Below are 22,745 nucleotides of genomic sequence, written 5' to 3'. Positions count from 1 at the left end.
ACAATTGTGTGCATTAAAACTACTAATTATCCTTCTTTCCCAGGATAGTATGTGGTACCAATCATGCTAGTATCAGTGTCTACAATAATAAAAAAATAGCATTCTTAGAATTCAAGTCATAGCAAATTGCTTGCATGTCACACTAAAGCTTCAGACATCTTCCCCCCCTTTTTTGCATCCAAAGTAATTTCACAACAATAAAGATGAATGCTCAAAGCTGTGAGGGTCTAATTGCTCGTGCGCGGTGTCTGGCACTCTCCAATGAGCAGACGGCCTGCTGTGCCAATGTCTCCTAAAACGTTTCTCACTGCAGGACCAGCACTGAAACTAGTCTCTTGGGAAGTGTTTAAATGGCTTCCCTGTACAGATAGTTTTGCGTTTCTGAGTGAGGTGCTGGACGATTTGTTTGTAAAGAAATTATATTATATTTCATAATGTCTAACCCGATTGCAGTCGCGGGTTCAGTCGTACATTTGCACACTTTATTGTTTTAGAATAAACGTGGAGAGTTCAGATAAGAGCAATCAGACATGTTTGTAATATAATGTGAAGCCTGTGTGTAACACTCATGATTGTACAGCCTTGGGTTACATCCCTTGTATACCAACCTATAAGAAACACCACAGTATACTGTATAGCACATCAATACCCGATAGACGGCACACCTAGTCTGTATGTGTGTGTGTGTGTGTGTGTGTGTGTGTATATATATATATAAAATGCAAAACTGTCGTAATATTTGTTCTATTATCGTACAGTAATCCATGGGATTACAGGTATGAGGATGAGTGGAGTGAACTGAACAGGTTTAGCTCTGAAAATAGAAGGTTTAACCTACTGCACAGGAAGTGAATCTGTAGTATGGCTTCAGGATGGGAATAAAGGCAAATTGGAAATAAAGTGTGGAAAACAAAATGGTATACAGTTAAGGTGTACTACTAATAAGAGGTTGTTAGGCACAAGATATATGATCAAACTTGTACTGTGCCTTGATCTAGTGAGCAGTAGTGGTCCCACTGTACTGGATTATCAAGTTGATGTCAGCTTGTGTTTTACTGCAGCCTAGTTTAAAATATAATTTATGTGGTCACTTTTGACCAAATTTACAACAATGTTTTGATTTATATTGTAGGGTCTTTCAACCCCCATTGCCCCACACTACCTTAGCACCTCTAAAGGAGTCCCTTCAGACTGTGCAGAGACTGTAGATTTCAGGAATTTCAGGAATGTCTGCATTTCCCAGCAGTCACAAGAATCTCAGAATTACAATTGTGGCCGCACAAGCCTCTGTCCCTGATGGCTTATCTAAATCAAAATATAAAATAAAATAATGTCAGAGAAAAGCATCCAAAGTTCTGCCTCAGTTAGTTTTCAATTATGACAGGCGAAGCAGAACGGAATTGTTAGTGCCATTTATCGACTGTGTTCCTCTCTATTAAAGTACAAGTGAAGAAATCCATCACGTTGTGTAACAGCCCGACTTATTTTATAATAACAAAGAGCTCCCTGTGTGTCGAGTGCCTTTGTCATTCTGCCAGAGACAAGGGGAAGAAGAAAAGGTACATGTTGTTTGTTCCCCCCCCCCAAAACACCAAGTGCTCACACAGAAAAACAAAACAAAACAAGATAATCATTGCTGAGAAGTTTTCTATCAGAATGTTGCTTTCTTCTCGTCATTCTTCCCCTGCATTCCAATGGCTTTTGAATTCAATAGGACCTGCTGAGGGAACTAAAGTAATAGGGGAGTGTATTGATTACAGTAATGATCGGTTAGTGAAAGCGCACTCCTGCTAAATGAAGGCAAGATTCAGACAAGAGGTCTGCATTGCAAGCTGTGCTTTCCGCTTTCCTCATACTGATCCCCTGTACTTGAAGGGCAACTGAAATGGATATGAAATAAATAGTCCATCTTCATTTCGTTATCTGACGTATTGAAAACAGTGAATTATGACTATGAATTGTTTCCAAATTACAAACGGAACATGCATAATGAATTAGAATCTCATTGCAGATGACCAAGGAGTTCTGCTGGACATATTTTTATGAATATTATTAGTAGATTAAAAATGAAACTGGATGGGGGCTCACCTGATAGAAGTGCAGCCGTGTGGTGTGCAGGGCGAGTCACACAGCGCAGATTCACATCCTGGCTTTGCGAAGCAGCTGGCCTTCACTGAGGACTCTGAAAGGAGTGTCGCATTGGCTCTGGCACTCCCATGGGTTAGGGAGGTAAAACCAGCAAGGACCTCTTCTCCTCATCGCTCTGCAGTGAACCCTGCTGGCCAGGCGCCCAGTGTGCTCAGAGCAGACACCTGCAGGGCTGGCCTTTGTCCTCCAGAGGTCGGTAGCTTATCGACATCTGAAAAAGGAAGCTGGCTTGGTCCTGGGATCAGAGGATGCCCACTGAATCTTTGGGTCTCCTGAGCCATGTGGGGAATTGCTGCGGTGAGGAGAAAAGCGATTGGGCATTCAAAATCGGGGGAAAAATTATAATTGGGTACACTAAATAAAAAAGCAAAACTGAGTTATCTGTGGTCTAAACATATACTGTATATATGAGTAAGCAATGGCAAAGGGCTACAGAAAACCTTGCAATGTTTACAAGAAATGCCTTACTTTAACTTTGCTGTGTATCACGTTCTCCATATCATTGTAATATATATTTTTTAAATATAATCCTGATATGCACATGGGGAATGCACTTTTACTTATGGATCTGTCTTATAAGCATCCCAGTGTATCCATGTCATGGTTCCTCTTGCAATGCTGCTTCTTGATTTTTTTGTTCCCACGTTACGCATCTTAGCTGTATTGTTTACAATTATGGCAATACTTCTTATTTAAATGCTGTGGTTTAAATAATTAAATTAGGACACTACCTGACATTGTTCATGTCTCTAATAACAGAAATACACTAACAAGACTCTTAAAGGCTGGTTGATTTTCAGAATATTGGTATTCAAAGGGCTAATTGGCAGTATTTAAATCTGTCAATAGAGGGCTTTCCTATTTGAATAACTTCAACTTAAGAGATATTGGCTTGAATTGTGAGCCTGATTATGAGAAATAGATTGTAATTGCTTAATTTAAAAGACATCTCTTTGTAAAACACAAATCACAGCGCTTTTTACATTTTACATTGCGGTCCTTGTTTGAGTGCTACTAAACTGAAGGACACCAAAGGAGATATTAAGCACAGTGTTATTTCACTCCTGTTATTTTGATTCATTTTCCATTGAACAAACACTGCAGTTTTATACCGAGAAGCCCTGTCCTTCATACTTTAATCTGTGTCCTTCATTGTCTTTCAGTTTCGTAGCACCCGTTGGTTTAACAGCTTTTCAGTGTGGAACAGTTGTTTTTGGAACATGGTGGTTTTACCTGGTTCCTATGTGAAATCATTGCCATTGTAATCCAATCTGACTTGCAAAAGAATTAAGGACACTTTGAAGGACATTAAATGCATTTCTAAATCGCTCAAAGCTTTTTATTTTTTCCATAAATAGCCAACAGTATAAATCAATTTCCTATTAGGATCCAGTGAATTAATTGTCTGCAATTAAATTAGCTTGGAGTTCCCTCCTGGCACTAAACTCCTTTTCAACAGTGCTAGGAAAATAGTGTCGTGTTTTGCAGTGTTGATCCAGGTAATGCACCTGCTTGAAGCAGCAACAGCAGCAGCAGCAGCAGCATATAAAATAGCATTGACTGAATCTTTGCAGTGAGAGTATTGTCCAGCACTTAGCTTGGATAGCCTACTCTCCATAGTAACAGTGGATTGTATTGCATATATGATCAAGAAGGGTCCATAGGATTTCTTATATGTTATACACATTATTCCTGTGTTCACAAACTTTGATCAAGGTGCTAACCAAAACATTTATCTACTAGACTTACAATATCTTCGCTGTCTTTTTGCAAGATTATTAATTGTGTGATATTGAGTCTGGGTAAAGTTCAATGGAGGGATTTCATAATTATTAGTAATATTTTCTCAGTGTAGTGCATGCCTTAAAAGATAAGGAAATGCTTCTTTAATTGTGCTGTCCCCAGTGGTAAATCAGAAATTCTTAAATGTTTTGCTTATACAGACATGTCGTTTTTATATAGTGTACAGTACATCTCCCAGCAATGGGAAAGACAGAACATCTGACAGACTTTAACAGAGCTTGGTTGGCAGGTGATTTCATATCCAAGATTGCATTAAAAAAAAAAAAAAAAAAAACTGTTCACAGAATTTGATGCAGATCTGAATTGATATGCAGCTTCTAGATTTCGTTTATGCAAAGTTTTTCCGTTTACGTTGAATACAACAGAGTCTATTAAAACAAACTGTACTGTGTGTGTGTATCTATCTATCTATCTATCTATCTATCTATCTATCAATTAATATATATATAACATCCTCAGTAAATTGAGGCTTCGTATACCCCCCATAGTTTATATGTATAGGTTGGTGGTTTGAGGTACCAAAGAAATGTGGAGAATGTTATTTGTGAAACGACTGAACTTGAGCAATTGTATATGAACTGTATATAAGCGCATTATGTTTGTATTTACGAAACAGCGTCAAACTTATTTTATTGCCCCTTGGCATTGTAAGCACACCCCACATATGTCTCAATAGCAACCGCACCACAGCAGACGCCACTGGTAGTATCGATAATTTTACCCTACCAGCTACCACGGAACTGGTCGAACTGGTTTACTGCAACAGCTAGTGTGTGCGTGTGCTTCGGACGACTTGCTGCGCTCACTGGTCTCTATGGGGAGACTTGTTGGAACGTACTGGTTAGAACTGAATTAAACTGGTATTTCCCCAACGAATGTACCAGCCTTCAGTGGTTGGTCGAGGTAGAACGAGGAAACGCCAGTGTTATATGTAAACTACTAAAATGTTTTATGTTTTAGAAAAAAAGACGTGTTTTTTTGGTATGAAGAATCTGCACAAAGAAAGGAAAACTTTTTAAACGTCTATGTGCATTTTCTCAAATGTTATCCTCGTGCGACTTTCCAGCGCGGGGTCATGTCAAAAATGGGTATCTGAAACAAATTCCACGGGGGATGGGACCTACACTTTTATAAAATGTTTAAATGGTAAAAAAAAAAATAATAATAATAAAATAACGCGAAGAAACGCAAAAGGGCAGGGTTCGAGTGGGTAAAAAAAAAGAAGCTCCGTTGTCACGTAAAAAAAAAAGTAAATTCCATAAAACACAATTTTCTGTATTACTGAAAATATATTTTTTTTACGATGACCATACAATAAAACGGATATTTTGGAGCCACTTTGTAAATGGTGTTTTTTTTTTTGTTTTGTTTGTTTGTTTTTCCCCCCCCAAGGACTTCATTTTTATTTTCTATTTTTCTCGCGTTGATTATTATAGCCTGGTGTTGTGTGAAGAAAAAAAGCCGATTTCCTGGAGTGCAGGGGAGACCAGGCCAGAGCAGCTGATTGCAGAGGCCTTTCCCTTTCCCCTCTTTGTGTGTGTTTTTATATATAGTTTTTATACTTATATGCGGAAAATAGTAATCATAATTAAAGTGCAGGACCAAAGAAGAAAGAATGTTTGCTTTTGTGAGGTTTCTGGAAGACGATGTTTGCTACGCGCTTCCAGTTTCCAATGTAAAGGATTTTAGACCTCTGCACAAGACGGATTTCGATAATCAAAAGGTGTATTTGGTTAACAGAACAGAAGAGAATGGCACAGGCCAGCCTGGAAATGCACAAATACTGGCGCTTGCAGGTAAGTCATTTCAGAAAACCCTATTTGTTCTGCTTTATCGACATATATTTTGACAATTTATATAGGGTAGGGTAGTTGATTACGATCATATAGTTAAGAAAAGCGTGGTGCAGGCTGTGCGAGGTAGTACATTGACATCAGTCACATCTCAGCTTCCATTAAGCCCTGTGTGTAATGTATAAATTGCAGGTTTATTATTCCCAGAAGTTTGTGCTAACACCAAATGGTTGTGTGATTATCAGAATTCTTGATCAGCTTTGAGATAGCATATGTGTTTTACTACTAGTGCTGTTTAGGCCCAAACACAGATTGGGGGTGTCTTGTTTAAATTATATAATCCCTGTGCTCTGATGATGAATTATAATAGAAAGGTCTTCATTCAAAGACAAGGATATTTTGTAACGATATATTACCCCGTTTAATGGTATTGTACAAAAGTTACCGTTACGTCCTGACTAGTCCTTGTAGTAACAACCAGGAGCTGTTGTTTATTACTTTATGTATAGCGAATAAAAACACCTGCACATTTAACCAGAAAACGTTTTAAATGCATTTGCTTGGGTAACACACTGAAGCCTGCTTGTAACTGAAGTGGAGGAACGTGTACATTTTGTATTTAATGTAATCATTATTTTTTGTTTTGAAAAAAAAAAAAATCTGTTATGTACTAGGGACAGAGTTTTGAAAGTGCTGCCAATGCATAAATAATCTGTATTTTTATATATCGCCTTTAATAGTGGACCACCAACACAAAGTGCACCTTACTAATGGAAAACGTGAATGTCATAGCAGTGGGTAATAACAAAGCTGCAATCAATGTCTCACAGGTTTATTGGAAGGTCCAAAAAGGTCAACGATACATTTTTATATCGTTACAGTTTGTATGCGTTCTCAAACCTGTTGCTTTTTCGACCATGCAGTAATTGGCAGAGTGAGTATATGCAGAGCAACACAATATCTGTGTGTGGCAGAAATCTGGACCAGTACATTATTTGCATCAATTCTTTAAAGCCATATTATAGACCATATTGTTAAATAAGTAAAGTGCATCTAAATTTTGATTAACAAATAGCATGAACTGAGCATATTTCTTTGCATTGTCCGTTGTGGATACAGTAAACATTTTGATTCACTTCTCACAAGCACAAGACAGGCTTGCGTTTGTCATGAAAGCGGTTGGTTTACCACTTCCCATTAGTTGCTTGTCACGCTTTTACAGCAGAACTTGATTCAAATTATATATATATATACTATATATAATATATATATAATATATATAGATATATTCATACACACCACACACACATATATATATATATATAGATATGTATAATAATAATATATATATATATATATATATATATATATATATATATATATATATATTCAACCCCTGGCATATATGAGAGAGAAAGAGACAACCCCTGGCGTAAAATCGTGTGTTTATTAGTGTACATAACAACATATACCATTTTCTATCAGCCAGGGAGATGGGAAAGTAGCAAGCAAAGCCCTACAATTAGTGTTTGATAGCCACTTCATAGCTGTCCTTAATAAAAATTACAGATTAGTAACTGGGAAAATATTGGACTTTGAATTAACTTTTATTTAACCTTTATATTTTAAACAAAATGTAAGGCAAGGTCACAGTGTATGTTGTGGGTTAAGATTGTAGGGAAATAAATGTGACAAATTATTTTATTATCAAAAATACTTAACGTTATTTTCGTATATAAATACAACTGTATAAACATTAGATACAAGCAAGCAAAAACGTGCAGGTCACAGCATGCCCTAATGTATACGTTTGCATCATAACACAGACGTCTGTGCATTCAAACAAAAACATTACATTAAATACTATGACTGTATTAGCATTCCCACTCCATTTCTTATACTCTCTTCCAATCACTATGGATCCACCCTGCTATCACACACCTTCAACACACCTCCTGGTAAGGGGGGAAACTCGACCAAACCTGTAACATTCTGTAGTGCATCACGTTTAAGAATTTTACATCTTAACCTAACCTGTTAGAAACTGTTTCAAATTAGTCCTTTGTGGTGTTCTGTTTTCACACTGTGTCTCCACTCCTCCACACATCTTGATTAGAGACCTGCTAACTTTGGCTGTCTGCCCAGACAGCAAGATGTGAGAGACTGCAAATGTCTTGCTTAGTTAGTTACATGTGCTTTAAGCTATATCAAAGTATGAAAATACAACTTGAACATAGAAGTAAAGAAATCAAATACATACTTATTACTTTATGCAGAATGTCATCTCCTACAAGATAAAGCAGCAGTTTCTTTCCCGATATCACCACCACATGGATGGCTGCTTTCATTTAAAGAATTCAGTGTTATTTTAATAATTAAACTGCTACTGTATCAAAATGACCACCTGTTCTTGCTGAATTCTTAAAGAAAACATACAAGAGTTTGAACACAGCATTTTGCAGAAGAAGATGAAGATTCCCAAACTCTCCACAAAAGATGTTGAAAAATCACAGCAGAATCACTTTGGGGAGGAACCAATGCCACTCAGACACAAAAAGGTACATCTCCTTGACTTCCCAGCATACTAAAGAAATTCGTGGAAGCCACTCGGGTGTTTGGGGTCAGTCGCCCCAAAAACAAGATGAGGCTTCTACATAATGTAGGTTGAATGTGTGTCTGTCTTGTAACTGTGATTTAACATAAGAGCCTCAGAGTGTAATGAATACTGTAGATGCCACATAGTTTTTGATGGAGTGTAAAATAGCCCAGTCGCTAAGACATTATTTTTGAGCTTTGGACATTGTAAATGTCAAACTTTAGTTAAAATCCACGTAAAATCCAGGTACGGGAATCATTTCTTCATGCATCTAAGAATGGCTTGAGGCTGGTTTTGTATTGCACAAATTACAAATCAACCCACTGCCAAACTTGCTGCTAATTTGAGTGTTAAAAAGGGCAAAGTAAACTGTTTTGTCTGATATTTGCTGAGATTTTACTATTGAAGTTTAAAGGAGCCAAAAATATTTTATATGCAGTATTTCCAAAGGACTGACTTATAAATTGAAAATTGTTGCATCATTTGACTGTTAGTTATTCATGGCGTATGGAAGTACATTTAAGTTTGGGACAACTGTAGGATGCTACCAAACTAAGAACCAGAACAGTTGTAGACATCACCACCCTGAAATAATGAGTCAACCTTACTCTTCAACTTATTGCATCTTTGCTGCCTGCAGCATTATTTTCAGTTTGTAAATTTCGTCAATGAAAGGTGAGGAACACTGTGTACTGCACTATGATAGCCACCCCAAGCTTCTCTGAGAGCACCGCTCACTGCATGTTGTGGTTTTGTGATCCAAGCTGTAATGTCCACTGGGGGCTAAGCTGAAACCTCCAAATTCATTTGACTTGTGACCTGTGCTGGATTCAGGACACCTAACTCCTTATTAATCATAGGTTTAAGCCCAGTATCCCTTCCCCAACTCCAGGCACAAGAGCACAGTCACTCCTCGAGTGCAAACTCTTCAAAGAGCCTGGCGGCTGTGGTTGCCCGGCTGGAGCGCAATGCTGTGAACTCGTACGCGGAGGAGGAGGAGGAGGAGGAGGAGGAGGAGGAGGAGGAGGAGGAGGAGGAGGAGGATGATGCAGATGAGGAGGACAATGAGGAGGACAGTGTGGTGGAGGACTCGGGCACAGGGGAGGCCATGGTGCCACGCTACCTCTATGAGGAGCTGGTGCACAACTACAGGCAACAGGAGGAAGAGATGCGGCGCCTCCAGCAGGAACTGGAGCGTACGCGCAGGCAGCTGGTACAGCAGGCCAAGAAGCTCAAAGAGTATGGCAGCCTGATGGCCGAAGTGAAGGAGCTGAGAGACTTCAACCGGAGGCTGCAGGACGTCCTGCTCCTGAGGCTCGGCAGTGGTAAGAGTCTGGGGACTGTTTACTTCAGCACTGTCCTCGTTGAAATGTGTTACTAAAACGATCAGGTGCTATCAAGGCCCTTGTTAAATTCAGCCAAGTGGTTCCTTTTATTTCCATGGATGTCTTTTAGGAGGTTATCAGAAGAGACATGGGGATAGTATTGGTAGGATAACTAATTTAACCCTTAGCGGTCTGTTGACTCAGAGCTTGTCAGACGCGTCAGGTCCAATTTATTTTCACACGCACTGTTTATTTTACACGCGCTGTTTAAATTTTTTTTTTTTTCGGAGTAAAACAGGTTTAAAAGGCAAAAGGACATCAGTACTGATAAATCCTCTCCTGATCACTCATTTTATCACCAAACTCTCAATAATGCGATCCAAGTCTTTATTTTATTACTATAACATCTCAAAAAGCTCTGCAAATGTCATTGAAAGGTTTTCTCTGCTTTTTCTGGAGAAAAAAATGACTAGAGACCTGTGCTTGACATCTTTTTGATGATGTCGGACCAGAAATGGGAAAATTGTAATGTCGGACCTGATCCGATGTAGGACCGCAAAGGGTTAAAATGATAATTCCATAAATCTTAATTGTTGTGCACTTCCATCAAGATGATTTGCAAGCAGTACCATTCCTCCGTTGATTGATATGCTTTCAGCCAGTAATGTGTTTTTTTTTACCCCAGATACACTCCTGAGGTGAAGTGACACAGGAAGCTGAAGTGTAACAGATTTCCTGAGAATAAGCAATATGTAGCTAATGGAACTGTAAAGCAGTTAAGATTTATGGAATTATTTTGTTAGCTACAAGCACTTCAGAAAGTCATTTCAGATCCTATTTTTTTCTTCTTTTTTTTTATTTTTATAAATTTAGTCGTCGCCAGTTATTATTTTCTCCCCAATTTAGTAGTGTCCAATTATTTTTTTAGGCTCAGCTCACCGCTACCACCCCTGTGCTGACTCGGGAGTGGCGAAGACGAACACACGCTGTCCTCCGAAGCGTGTGCCGTCAGCTGACCGCTTCTTTACACGCTGCAGACTAACCATGCAGCCACCTCAGAGCTACAGCTTCGGAGGACAACACAGCCCTGGGCAGCTTACAGGCAAGCCCGCAGGCGCCCGGCCAGAACACAGGGGTCGCTGGTACGCGGTGAGCTGAGGACACCCTGGCCAACCTAAATCGGTATCCGTAGGGAATATCCAAGTTTAAGCTTTCTGATTATTTTTTAACTTGAAGCTACTCAAATATATATATATATATATTTTTTATTGTTTCAAAATTTAAATATTAATAAAAAAATGCGTATTGCCTTTTTGTACATTATGTGCAGCGCCATTGCGTAACCAGTATCCCCACAGGATGGCTCATTAAAATATGTTGGGGTTTTGCCAACAAAGCAAACAGATTTTATTTAGATTTCAAAAGCTCCCAGAAATTGACTTTTGCAGCATACCAACGTTTTCTAAAATACTTGCAGTGGAAAGTACAAAACATCAGTGACAACAATAGGAGGGATTTTCCCAGTAATTCATTCTCTCTTGGATCGTAATAGTTTTATGAGAGTGGAGTAGAAAATAGTTTCAGGTGTTGGTTGAAGTGTCTCTGAATGTAGTTTGTTTATGTGTTTGAATTTTTTGTTAGCAATGCCTGTTGAAACGACCAGTTAACCCAATGGCTGCCTTCTCTATAAGTGTCATTATAATTCCAGAGACGTGGCAGACGCAGTGTTAAAGTAGCCACCCTTGAACAGTGTGAGGTCAGGGTTTAGTCACCTGCTGGAGTTCACTTTGGGGTCCTGTGAGTCTAAAGGGGGGCTGGCGGAAGCATGCTACGAATTCACCTTGAAGCATGATACGAATTGGTACATTGACAAAAATAAAAATTGATATAAATAAATAAAAATAAACTAATTGAAACCTGAATAAAACTACACAAGGAAACTTTACAAACTGGAAAAAAATAAATAAAAAAAACTATTCCTTGAACAGGTATTATACATTTTATTACTTAAAAAGCAGCTAATTGCACAGTGTACGGCACTACAAGAGTTTACCTGTGTATCCTTCGTTGCTGAAATCCAAATGCTATAATGGGAACCGCTTATCCAAATGATGTAACAGCACTTGGTATTCCTCGAATTTACATAGTAAAGTTTTGGCAATATTTGTTTATTTAAACCTAGTTACTTGCAAGTCAAGTGCAGTATTTCAGTTTCTGTGTAATGTGGTAGTCCCTGGATGGATGAGGTATACCACAGAATTTCACATCCTAGTAAACAAATACATAATATCCAGTAAGTTATGTTTTCACTTTTTTTTTTTTTAAATAGCCTTTTCTTTCTAACAAGGAATCAAGTCAGTGAATATGGCCTTTTATACACATTTGACAAACACGTGCATTCTCAAGATATGCGATGGAAACATTTTGAATCTGAGTGTCAGTTATAATCTTTTTTTGTATTGTCCCCTTGTGCAGACGTACTTTCTTCTGATACTGATGGCTCAAGTTGTATATTTATAGCATGACAGGGATGTATATTATCAACATACTAATGCTAGATATCCAGTTTCATCGCAGTTGGATAAGCAGTTATCTCGTGTAAACTCTTGATGTGCTTACGTACACTATGTACCAAACACATGTTCTGTTTAAATATCAAAACACATTTAATACTGATGATGTAATTCAGAAAGTTGAACCCTTTGCGATCCATTTATTCAGCGCTTGTCAGGCACGTCGGGTCCAATTTTATTTTTACACACGCTGTTTAATTTTGCTTTTTTTTCCAAAGTAAAGCAGGTTTAAAAGGCATTGAATCACAAAAGGACACTCTGTACTGTATCTCCAGCCAAGTCCCACCCCTTGTTCGCTGTATTGTTCACATACCTCTTTATAGATGTGCATACTGATAAATCCTCTCCTGATCACCCGTTTTATCACCAAACTCCTCAATAATGCAATCCAAGTCATTGTTTTATTACTATAACATCTCAAAAATCTCTGCAAATGTCTGAGTGCTGGACGCAGAAGCAGCTAGCTCCTTTGTTTATGTCCGTGTTATCTCTGTGGTGCATGGATAGATCAGATACAGCCTTTTTTTTGGGGGGGGGGGGGGGGGCTTCATTCGGGCATTGAAAAGTTCTCTGCTTTTTCTGGAGAAAAAATGACTAAAGACCTGTGCTTTTACATGTTTTTGATGATGTCTGGAAAGGGAAAATTGTAATGTCAGACCTGGTCCGACATAGGACCGCAAAGGGTTTATAACAGTGCTGCTACTTCACAGCTTAAAAAAAAAAAAAAGGTGAAAATAGTCTGCTGCTTTGCTTTGTTGGTGGTGATCTCCCACCCTTCCAACGTTGTGTGTGTCTTCTTTGGTCCTGGTTACAGAGCCAATGCATGACAACGGCACTCAGACAATCAAAGTTGATCCGGTGGAGCCAATTATGGAGCCACGGGAGGTCTGTCGGGAAGAGGCCAACGCCAGCTCGAGCTCCAGCCACTCTCCGTCCCCCAGAAACGTATACACTTTCAACGATGGGAAGGTATGCTCAACACATACACTTCTGAGTTCTACCCCACTTTTATTTGTGTATATATATATATATATGTTGTTAATTCATATATTAAAAGATAGATAATACAAACAAACATGCACACTCTTCCCTTCCAAACAGTAAGCAACAAAAATGTTGCATTTATAGAGATAACAGCATATCCAAATGTAATGAAACTTGGTTATAGGACATTCAACACCACTGATTGCTTTCCCTTTCCACTGTCTACTGTAAACATGAAACAATTATTACATAATCTAATTATTTGTAATGTTCTCATTCAAGAAATGGGACCCTTGTGCTCTGATAAGTAATAATTCAGTAGGACACTCTGCACTGTTTTATTTTCAGATGATCCATTTTTTTTATGAATTGCCCTGCATAGTGCTCTAATATATATGTGTACTGTACAAACCCAGTCAGTGCTGAAATCCTGTCGGGTATTTGAAATGCTGTGAAGTGCTGGGTCTGGTTCTTAGCTATGACCTTCCTTTTGTAGTACCAGTCTGATCCTTTCCCTTCTCCCTGCAGGTACACTTGGGTGGTGGGATTTGGGTGGATGAGGAGAAGTGGCACCAGTTGCAGCGCACACAAGGAGACTCTAAGTTCACCAAAAACCTGGCAGTGATGATCTGGGGCACAGAGACCCTGAAGAACAGGAGCGTAACTGGGGTAGCCACCAAGAAAAAGAAAGACGCCTTGCCGAAGCCCCCGCTCTCGCCAAGTAAACTCAAAATCGTGAGAGGTAAGGCAGTGGAAATTACAGTTACCTTTCAGGGTCTGTTTTCTATAGCGTTAGTTACACAACTTTAAAATTGCTATTTGCAAATGATCCTTGCTTTTTGTTTGACTTTCTTTGCAGAGTGTCTGTACGACAGAGTATCTCAAGAAACAGCGGACAGTGCCGAGATTACACAGAGACTGTCCAAAGTGAACAAATACATCTGTGAAAAGATCATGGATATCAACAAATCAATCAAGAATGAGGAGAGGCGGGAATCCAAGTTGCTTATTAGACAGACAGTCAAGATGGAGAATTTCACCTACGATGGCATATAGTATTAAAAGTTGTCACCATAGCTCATTTCTTTCCTCATGGATTGCTTAAAAGAACGACACTGGATGACGCCCTCTCTTTTGAAGCTGCCCAAAAGTGACAGAAGAAAGTATGTCCTCCACGCTCATCCTTTCAGGCCTGCCATAAGAAATACAACGAGGTATGGTGACAACTTTTAACAAGACATGCCATCAGAATTTCTTAAAGCGCTTTTTCAAGGGTTGGCTGGCTGTCTACAGCAAATGCTGCAGAATGATACCTGAACTGTGACCGCATTTCCTTTTTTTTTTTTTTTTTTTTTTCTTTTTTTTAAACTGTGATCATCCTGAGGGTTTGGTGAAAGCTAAAAAGTAGGAAAGTTTGATTTCCTCTATGCTCTTAATGGATCCTTCTCACTTAGTAAGCTTTTTTTTTGTGGGGGTGGGGGGGGGTATTGTAAATATTTTTATATTTTAAGTATCTTTTTATAGGCGTTACAGAAGTTTTAGTCCCATGTTATACCCCTCTTTCCTCTCTCTGTTTAAGAAAACAGACTGGTCGGTACCGTTAGAATTTTCTTTTTGCCAGGCTGCATAGAGTTTTTTGTCGCTGTTTGTGTGAGCTGTGCATTTTCACTTAGCAAAAAAGAAGTTCACTGATCATCAAGAAAGGTTACAAAGTTAAATGATGGTTAACACTTTAAAAACCACGCTTGTCAACTGCATTCTGTCTTTGTCAATAATCACTGCCAAATCCATTGTTTACGGTACACAGCCGTCAAAAAAGCCCCTCTGAGCACAATCAAAGAAGAGTTCCCATTGTAAACCTATATCTAGAAATACCAAAATAGCAACCCAACTAGATGCTGCCTGGATAGGCTATACACTGAAAAACATTTTTGGAAAATTCTAACCATAAATGCACACCACTGTTGTAGTCTATGAAAGATTAATTTATGGGTAAGTCCATTAATGATATTTTTATAATTTCAGTGTAAAACACTGAAACTTTAGAATCAGTTATTGTTCTGTATTTTACTATTGAAAAGGTTAAACACCTTTTTAAATTTTTACTGTTACCCAGCATCGAAACAGAGACTCCCTGGCTATAACTGGGAAATGTTCTCTGGTAAATAGGGGGTTTTATTGCCGTTATTTAATTTTCATGATATTTCCTCTGCATACTCTAAATGTTGTCAGAATGCCGTAATTTAGATGTGGCCGCACTTGAGAAAAAATGATAACCAAACACCTCAAGAACAGACCTTTTCCCGTGACTTAAACGTATAGGTTTACTGGCTGACCTTTCCTTGTTTTCAAAATCATTTGAGAAATTATAAATAAACATGATTGATTATCCAAAAAAGAAAATCCTCTTTGCAAGAATAATATAGGAGTGTGAAGCTCTGATGTTATAAATCTAGGCCCTGTATTCAGGGACACCTTTAATAATAAACTTTCAAGCGTGCAGTTGCCACAGTGGGTTGAAGTAAGTGCATACTCTTGCTTTTCATACTGGGCAGCTTTTGGGTTCCAAAGGTGAAAATCTTGTGCAGTCAGCTTTATATGGGACAGCTCTATAGTCCCTAGAGAGGTACTATAAATCATGTCTATTTGTCTCTCCAGATCCCAAAAACATGGTTAAGTAAGGCAGCTGTGGAGGGTGGTAGTTGACCCTAATGTTTTATGTGTTTCAGTGTTGTCCATTGGTATGGTTTCAAGGACAACGTCATGAACCAATATTTTATAAGAAGGTTTTAACCCCTGTCAGATCTCTTCCGTCTGTAGTTGCCAACTTTACTGACCAGTAGTTCTGTAGCAGGAGAAGTTAGGTGCTTTTATCAATGGTATTAGTCCATTAAAAGGGGTATAGCTTCAAATACAACAAAACCAATAAAGTGAATGACTAGAGCTTGCTAAGAGAATCCTTGTTTTGGCCACTGTTCTTCCTGTTTCTTGATTCCAGACAGTGGCCCCATCTGCTTCTACCACAGAGAAGATGAATAACCAGTGGCTTTTTATGGATTTGGGAAATATAGGCAGTGGCCAAACCACAAGGTTTTGCCTAGGAAGTACGTAGATCTTAAAGTAAAATCAACCAAACTCAAAACAAACAAATGGAAAATGGAATGTGTTTGTCTTGTGTTTGCTTGTTGGTGGTTGATCTTGTTTTTGGACATGAATACTGTTTTGCTTCATTCACTTATATTGGCCAGATTGAGGAGTAGAGTCAGTGCTGGTCAGTTTTTAGGCAAGCATAAGGTATGGAAGGAGTGCAAACTGCCCAGGCTTGCAGACGATAGACTCCATCCTTAATAGTGTTCAACATAGAACCACCTTGTATCTGAAGAGCGCTTGTTCAGAATATCTATAGTTTAAATTAATCTAGCTATAGCTTAATTAAAACTAATTACAAATGCTTCATTTTTGAGAGTGTCAAATCATGTCACATCACAGTGCATATCGCCAATACAGCTCTACCACTAAAAACAATTCCATACCACATACATTTTATTTTTTTTTGTTTCACCAGAGTGCACTACTTTGGTGGATGAAAAAGATCAAATGTACTGCACTGATCTTCTACTGAATAGAGATCTGTCAGTTGTGAGGATTTAAAGCATACACTGTATGTGGGATTCACCAGTTTGGAAATGTATCCTCTTACTGGATGGACTGGAATATAACATTGTATTAGAATTGCGTTTTAATGGTAATGTTTACAACTGAGTGCATATTGTTAAGTTCCAAATACAAATTACCAAATAGTACAGAACAAACAAAGTGTTTTCAGTAGCAGATCAGTCATTTTGCAGGTTCAGTAATTGGCCCTGCTGGAATATGTACTCTGACATTAAGGTCAAAAGATTATGATGTTAAAGGGGTCAAAATTAAATCAAAATTTAATTTATGGGAAATGTTTAGACTACTATTGTGTTTCTTTTGGAGCCAGATAAAATGAAAAACGTAACCCTCATAAACCAAAGTGATTCCCCTTCTTTTTTTTAATTTATTTTTTATTTTTTTAAGATTTTTCATTATCTCAATGAAATTCCGTCATGCAGTTGTAAAATGTTAGCCCTAATAGTGGTGTGGATTTTGTAAATTTTTTTTTTTTTTTTTTTTTTTTTGCTGCCTGTCTGACAGTACATAAAGCTAGAAAAATACTTCCATCAGTCTCACTTGGATTGCATTGCCGACATGTAATTTTCTAATTCTGGAGATTAAAAGCAGCACACATTTCTAAATGCAATACAAATACAAGGAGAATGAATTCCCCATATAACAGCTACTGAAGTCTAGCTAATATTTAGATTTGCTACTGTTTAGATCATAAAATAGACCAGATAATTGGTCTGTTTCGAGGGAGGAGTGGGGGTGGGGATTTGCCATGATTATATATATATATAATATATATATATATATATATATATATAATTATATATATATATATATATATATATTATATAAATTTTTAAACACCAAGCTGCAAAATCTACTCTGGCTAAGTAATCCATGTACTCAATTACTGTGCTTTACTTCTTTTAATATTCTGTATAAAACTGAGAAAAGTAAAAACGCAAATATATTCATAAAACAGTGTCATCATATAAAATCATATTGTCTTTCAGGTTGCTTATTTGGGTGTGGAAAATATATCCAAAGTGTTTCCCAGCGTTGGCAGTTTATAATAAAGAAATGAGTCAAAAACAATTATGAGATTTGTGAATTCTCCCCTCCTGCTGAAGATAAAGCTATGGAATCGTTGTGTACCTGGGCTTAGGTACCCAAAGAGCAAGCTACTCTTGAAGCCGGCTCTTCAGAATTGAACGTTGATCTGAGCCACTTAATCTTTTTCCGCTGTTAACTGACGTGACAGCCGATTGGATTCATGTGAAAACTCTTCTGACAAATGTTTGTTGCACCTGCAGATGTGTGACTAATTTTGCCGCTTTGCATCATTTTTTGGTGTATCTTACTACAGCCTGTGATCCTGGTACTCTGTTTAATGTACAGATCTACAGAATAAATTCAGTCTTTTATTCTAAAATATAAAAAAATAAAAACCATAGGTGGGTTGCTTGTTTTATTTGTGTGGCATCGCTTTCTTCTGACTTCATATTTTAAAGCTTCCTTTTTTGAAGCAAATGAAAATATATTGTTTTTATTAAGAGGCATTTGGATTATTTTTTAAACACTGCACACCAAAGTCTTATAATGGTATGTATTGCTTCTGTCCCACTTTCTCTCCTCCCTGCCTATTTAAATAAAACATAGTGCACATTCTTTGTGTATTAAAACAAGTACAGACTATTCTCAAGTAACTGGTCCAATGTGGGTGTAAGCAAAACTGATTTTTTAAAACATTTTAACACTACAAGTTCCTTGTGTTGACTGTTTTAGAATAAATACAATTTGTATGGTGAAATCACAAGATAAACTAGCTCAGGATCTCGATATTTCAAACTTACATCAACAACACAAGATACGTTATTTTGGGATCTCAACTTTTGTGTTTTTGGGATTGCAAGGTAAAAGATCACATGATAACTGACTCTGAAAGCCAGTGATATTTTGCAGCTTGCTCCTGACTGGTAAGTAATAATATTATACTACCTCGGTCTATAGTATATGTTGAGTTTGTCTTCAAGATGTTTGTGTTCTCTCTCTGTAACTTCAATTGCTGAACATTGCTTGCTAAGATTAGTGTATGTGGACACTGGTAAGGCAGATTGGTTGGTTGTCTCAGTAAAATACTGGACAGAGTGGATAAACTGATAGTCTACCTCTTGAGTCTTTGATTTAGATATAAACAGGTTAAACATGATCAGTGTAGTTCTATATGATTCAAATGAGGGTTGGAATTAAATTTGAGGTGGATCTACTGTATATGTCAGCCAGAGAGAAACATATAGAGCTTTCTGATTTATTGGGGGGGGGGAGACAAAAGTTAATATCAGCCCACCAGCTCAGCAAAACCACCAACCGTAAAACTGCAATTTCAAATAGAAATGGCTTCAGCATATTGTTGTGTTTTGTCACTGCGGGAGAAAGTAGATGGCTTTGTCAGCTCAGCATTGAAATATTAAATGAGCAATCATATTAGAGATATCTGAATTGGGGGGGGGGGGGGGGGGGGGGGGGGTGTGTCATCTACTTCAAACGACACGGAACGTCCTCCTACCAACACCTCACAACCCACGAGACATAAGTTAAAATGTAAACGAAATTAGTTACAAAAAAAATACGTGGGGGGGGTGGGGGGTATGGGGGGGTGGGGGGGGTGTTACTATTTTGAATATATATATATATATATATATATATATATATATATATATATATATATATTATATAATTCTGTTAACAGCATCTTTAAACATCTCTGTGTTACTGCTTACTGAGTTTAAGAAGGCTGGCTGGTGTGTGGTAGTTTTTGCATGTTGCACATTTACATACATCCTTGGCAAATCTAGGCTTTTTTCTTCCAACAGTACATCAGCGCAGTGATATTGCCATATACTCTTGATGTACAGTAAACCTAGCATCAACAACATGTGAAATTAATAGTGGCCCAGCACCCAGTGCACCTCTGTTTCAGAACTACTCTTGTTTAGATGTATTATTTAAATGACAATATGGCAAGAAAGCACTGAAGCTCTGTAAATGTGAAGAACACTGTACACCCAGCACTTCTCTTTCTGATTTCTCTGAGCATAAACTGGAGGAATTACAGACTAGTTATGTAGTTTTGGTGTATTATTTTTTGGTCTACATTTTAATGTGAAAATGAAAAAGCCATGGAAAAATGTAATCAACTATCAAGTGCTTTTTTATTTTCAACTAACAGTCAGTACTAAATAAAGACTGCACAGTTCATGGGACGATCATTTAAAAAAAGTATTTTGCTGTGTAGCATTTGCTTATATCCTACATTATGGTTCCACTGATTTAGCAATTTTTCAATAGCATCTGCATCATGCATCCAGTACTGTTGTACCCTCAGTAAATAACTTGTGAAACCTAATTAAAGCATATGCTGTAAATAACTGCATACATTTAAGAGTGACATGCAAGTGATTTCTTTTGATAATGAACTTCTAGCTCGATCCTGGCTATCAATCATCCCGTGTGTAAACCAAGGTCTGTGCAGAAGCCATTTGTTTATTTTTAATCCGTAAATCACAGTGGCAGTCTGTGTGGAGTATATTTGTAAATCAGTTTAAATAATATATATGGAATATCACTGCAGGTTTAAGATTCCAGTCTTCATTTGCATTTTGGTTATTATAAATTGCATTCTCAGACAGAACATTAACAAAATCACTGTGTATTTAGGTCCATAAGCCCCAGTCCACCAATATATAGTCTGCCAGATCGTCTTTCTAGCCCATCGCGAGTGAAACGGAGATGCAGCTTTTATAAATTACAGAATATACATTGGATACTGTTTACATAACAAGTAAAGAAATTGTGTAATATATCATTTTTAAAAATGTATTCAAAGAGTCAAATGTACTTTGCTATTTAAATCTTTAAATCATCTGGAGGATCTGTAAACTCATAAACTTTCTCTTTGAAACAGTTAAATCCACATCAACCTGATTTCTCTTTAACTCAACCAAAACATGCATGTAATTACTGGAAATGCTTTTTATTAGAAATTTCATTTTATTTTGCAGAAGCAATAAAATAAAATGTCCCGTTTTACATTCCCCCCCTGCAGCTGAAATTCATACTGTATTAAGACTCTTTCATCTACTGCTTTTATAACGAATCCCAGTGAAGTCTCCTGAATATTGTGGAAGATTTAGTTTGCTGAAATAAAACTGCTTGTTGACTTCAGTGTGTAAAGAATCTTTAGCAGTGAGCGGTTTCAAATTTTCAAATCAAAAAAGTTTCAAATATTTTATATATATATATATATTGTTGTTAAAAGAAGTGAACTCTGGGAAATTTTAAGGGTAATTTTGTCTGTAAGTTAAATGACCATTTTAAGGGAAGCTACTCAGAGTGTGTCCTAGCATCAGTGCAAACTGTGAAGTAAATAGATTCATTAGGGATGCTTTTTTTAATCAGATTATGTCCGTCAACTAGCAATACCATTAAACGTAAGCTGCTACATAAGCTGTAGTTGTGCTGTATTGTAGAACAAGTAAGTCAGTAATCTTTGGGAACCATGAAACAAATTAAATACCTGTATTGTATGTGTGTACTGTCCCATTTTGTAAAATTGTCCCATATTTTAATGCTGGCATTTTTTAATAAGGTCACATTTGTGTTATACCTGTCTTATTTTTTTTAAATAACTGTAGTTCTATCTATAATTTGTAGTATGTTGTATGCAAAATGTGAGTAGCGCCTTATCACAAACAAAACACAGCAGTTACATTCTTTCTTCAATCTATGAGTACCGTACAAATACCACAATTTTTATTTGGGAAACACTCTTTTTTTTATGTAATTGTGTTTCTGTAAAGTGAAATGATAGGTTTGGTCTTGATTCAGTATTTAAGCAATGGTGGTACTCTGATACAGCGCTGTTTAAATCGGTTGAAGAGACCCTTTCTTCTTTACTGCTCAGGATGTCAAAGGGGCTCTCCTGAGCTTCAGCTAGGAAACAGTACACACATTGAAGCTCCTCAATCCCAAAGTCATGAGTTAGTGCCGGTTGCAGAAACTGGACTCGCACAGCAGCGTACGGCAGACACTACTGCAGGTCTGAGTTAACCATGAGCCCCACTTCATCCAAGGGAATCATAAGCCAAGTCTGTTCCCACATTATACAGACGTGTGTTTGTGAGTGAGCTGGCGTGATGTGCTTGCTTTAGTTCAGTGCATCTGCTGTCAGTTTTGCTGCCAGGATATGAAAAAAACGAAACCTTTTTCTGAGAATAGCCAAGTATGAAGCATGAGTGAAATGGCATGCCATCAAAAAAATAAAATAAAATAAATGTATGTGACCCTGCACACTGTCTGATTAGTCTTAAGATCTACTGATGAATGATCCATTTTCTAGTCTCCTTCTGTCTGGGAGAGCTGTAAACCCTTCAGAAGAGATTTATTTATCTCGCTACTAACAAACACTGTTACAGCACACACTGCACTGGTCCAAACAATTAAGGGATGTGCATATTTTGTTTACAAAGTTTTCTTCGTATTAGTATCTACAGTATATTAAGTGCTATTTCAGATTAAGTTTGGTTAAAACCCAATAAGCTCATAATTTTATACTTTTATATTTATTATTATGGAATTATTCCAGTCCTCTGTTGTATGATGGACATTGTAAAGGAAGCTGCTATAAATGTTCTTATATCACTGTAAGTTATGAAGCAGAGACATTGGGATGCATTTTATGAAAGATTCTATCAGTCAGCTAGTGATACCACTGAATGTTGGCTGCTATGTCGACTGTAGTTCAGCTGTATTATAATACAAGTCAGCAGTGTTTGGCAACCATGAAAACATTTAATACCTGCACTGTTCCATT

The 22,745-nt window shown here is 37.5% G+C and overlaps 1 protein-coding gene and 1 pseudogene across 1 annotated transcript; both read left to right on the top strand.

Annotated features, from left to right (window-relative positions):
- LOC121330687 overlaps positions 1–22,745 on the top strand; it is a 248,659-nt pseudogene that overhangs the window by 156,170 nt on the left and 69,744 nt on the right.
- Positions 4,838–17,616, top strand: LOC121330688 (BEN domain-containing protein 5-like). The gene is made up of 6 exons (XM_041277409.1): positions 4,838–5,747; positions 8,172–8,302; positions 9,233–9,665; positions 13,053–13,207; positions 13,751–13,964; positions 14,082–17,616. The coding sequence occupies exons 1-6, from the start codon at positions 5,567–5,569 to the stop codon at positions 14,276–14,278; spliced, it is 1,311 nt and encodes a 436-aa protein (XP_041133343.1). The 5' UTR covers positions 4,838–5,566; the 3' UTR covers positions 14,279–17,616.

Source organism: Polyodon spathula, chromosome 18, assembly GCF_017654505.1.
Source record: "Polyodon spathula isolate WHYD16114869_AA chromosome 18, ASM1765450v1, whole genome shotgun sequence".
NCBI lineage: Eukaryota > Metazoa > Chordata > Actinopteri > Acipenseriformes > Polyodontidae > Polyodon > Polyodon spathula.
This window is presented reverse-complemented; position numbering and strand designations above follow the sequence as displayed.